This window comes from Galeopterus variegatus, unplaced genomic scaffold (assembly GCF_000696425.1).
Source record: "Galeopterus variegatus unplaced genomic scaffold, G_variegatus-3.0.2 Scaffold55131, whole genome shotgun sequence".
NCBI lineage: Eukaryota > Metazoa > Chordata > Mammalia > Dermoptera > Cynocephalidae > Galeopterus > Galeopterus variegatus.
Window position 1 is genome coordinate 1,563 of NW_007781242.1, and position 1,466 is coordinate 3,028.

A 1,466-nucleotide genomic window follows, 5' to 3' on the forward strand; every position below is an offset into this window, starting at 1 on the left:
AAAAAAAAGAAAAGAAAACACTGACCTCACTAAAACTATTTTCCTTCAGCTGAAATAAGTTTCTTACATTTATATGGCCACTTTGGCCAAAGTCAGACTAGAAAAGACATACTTCTGATGTCATGCACCAGCTGTTTTTACGTTCCCTGGAGTAGCTGAATAAGACTGTGATTTATTATAGCAAATGAGAGTTTTGCCCTCTAGATTAAAACCATGAGTATAGCTCTGAGCTGCTTTTAAGTTTTTAGATAGGGAAAAAAGTCTATTTCAGTACTTGTTATTTAAATTGGTATAGAATATATGAAAATGATTTTATTGAACACTTAGAATTATGTTTTCTTCTCCATAAATGTAAATTACCTGTTTCTACGTTTTTTGTTTCTGAGATTTGCTTTTGAAACCTGAATTAAATGATATATTAGCCTTTGAACGTCATTCAGTTAATTCCAGGTAGTATTGCTAGTGTGCACTTTTTGAAGAGCTAAACTTCTGTCACTTTTAAATGGCTTTATTTTGTTTCCTTTTTGGGATGATAGTGCAATACAGAATGCACCAAATCCTGGAGGTGGTGACCTGCAGAAAGCAGGAAAGCTTTCTCCACTTAAAGTGCAGCCTAAGAAGCTTCCCTGCAGAGGCCAGACTACCTGCCGAGGATCGTGTGATTCTGGAGAACTAGGCCGAAACTCAGGAACATTTTCATCGCAGATTGAGAATACACCTATCCTATGTCCTTTTCATTTGCAACCAGTGCCTGAGTATGAGATTGTTTTTGTTAATATTTATTAATGCCAAGTTATTTTTCAGTTAGGGAAATCACATTTATTCTCCTTCATGCCGATTCCTGTTATATTGCCTTCACACTATGTGCTGGATTGCATTTTTATATGTGTTTCCTATTGTACTGAAATAAGCAAAGTTAATTAAAATGGTAGTCTCTAAATACCATTCTCTACTTCCATTCCTTAGGAAGCAAATCTTTTTTAAGATTTATGTGTAAATATACTTCTGCTAATGTAGATGGGAAAATGGGATCTCATCTTAAACTGTTAATTTTTTATTTTAGTGCATTTGCACTGTTCATATGCTCATTAGTCATTCATATTTCTTTTGTGAATTCCCTACTTATATTTTTTACCTTTTTTTCCTATTGGGGGTTTCTTATTTTTTCTTTTTGCGTTAAGAGCTCTATGTTAAGAATATAATTATTATCATATATGTTTCAAACCTAGTAAGCCCTTTTAAATAAGTGATTTTCCCATAGGGTACCATGAAAAGTAGTAAACATGCCTAGAAAAGAATCTTATTCTTATCTTAGGAATTGGTTAGTTTTCCTAATAGGTAATTTTTCACCATAAGAAAAAGTTCTGTGGCTTGACTCTTTAATATACTATAAAGTTTCCACAGTCTTATTTTTAGGAGAGTTATGTTGTTTATTCCATTGTTAATAGACTGTCTTTTTTTTTTTT

The 1,466-nt window shown here is 32.6% G+C and overlaps 1 protein-coding gene across 1 annotated transcript in view; it reads left to right on the forward strand.

The window, feature by feature from the left end:
* The window catches only part of LOC103584421 (iron-responsive element-binding protein 2-like), a gene marked incomplete at its 5' end in the record, with an annotated part of 2,190 nt that extends 1,404 nt beyond the window's left edge, over positions 1–786 (forward strand). Inside the window, one exon of the mRNA XM_008565436.1 lies at positions 537–786. Within this exon, the coding sequence (XP_008563658.1) occupies positions 537–786 (250 nt within the window). The remainder of the gene's footprint in view (positions 1–536) is intronic.
* Between the last annotated feature and the right edge of the window lie 680 nt (positions 787–1,466).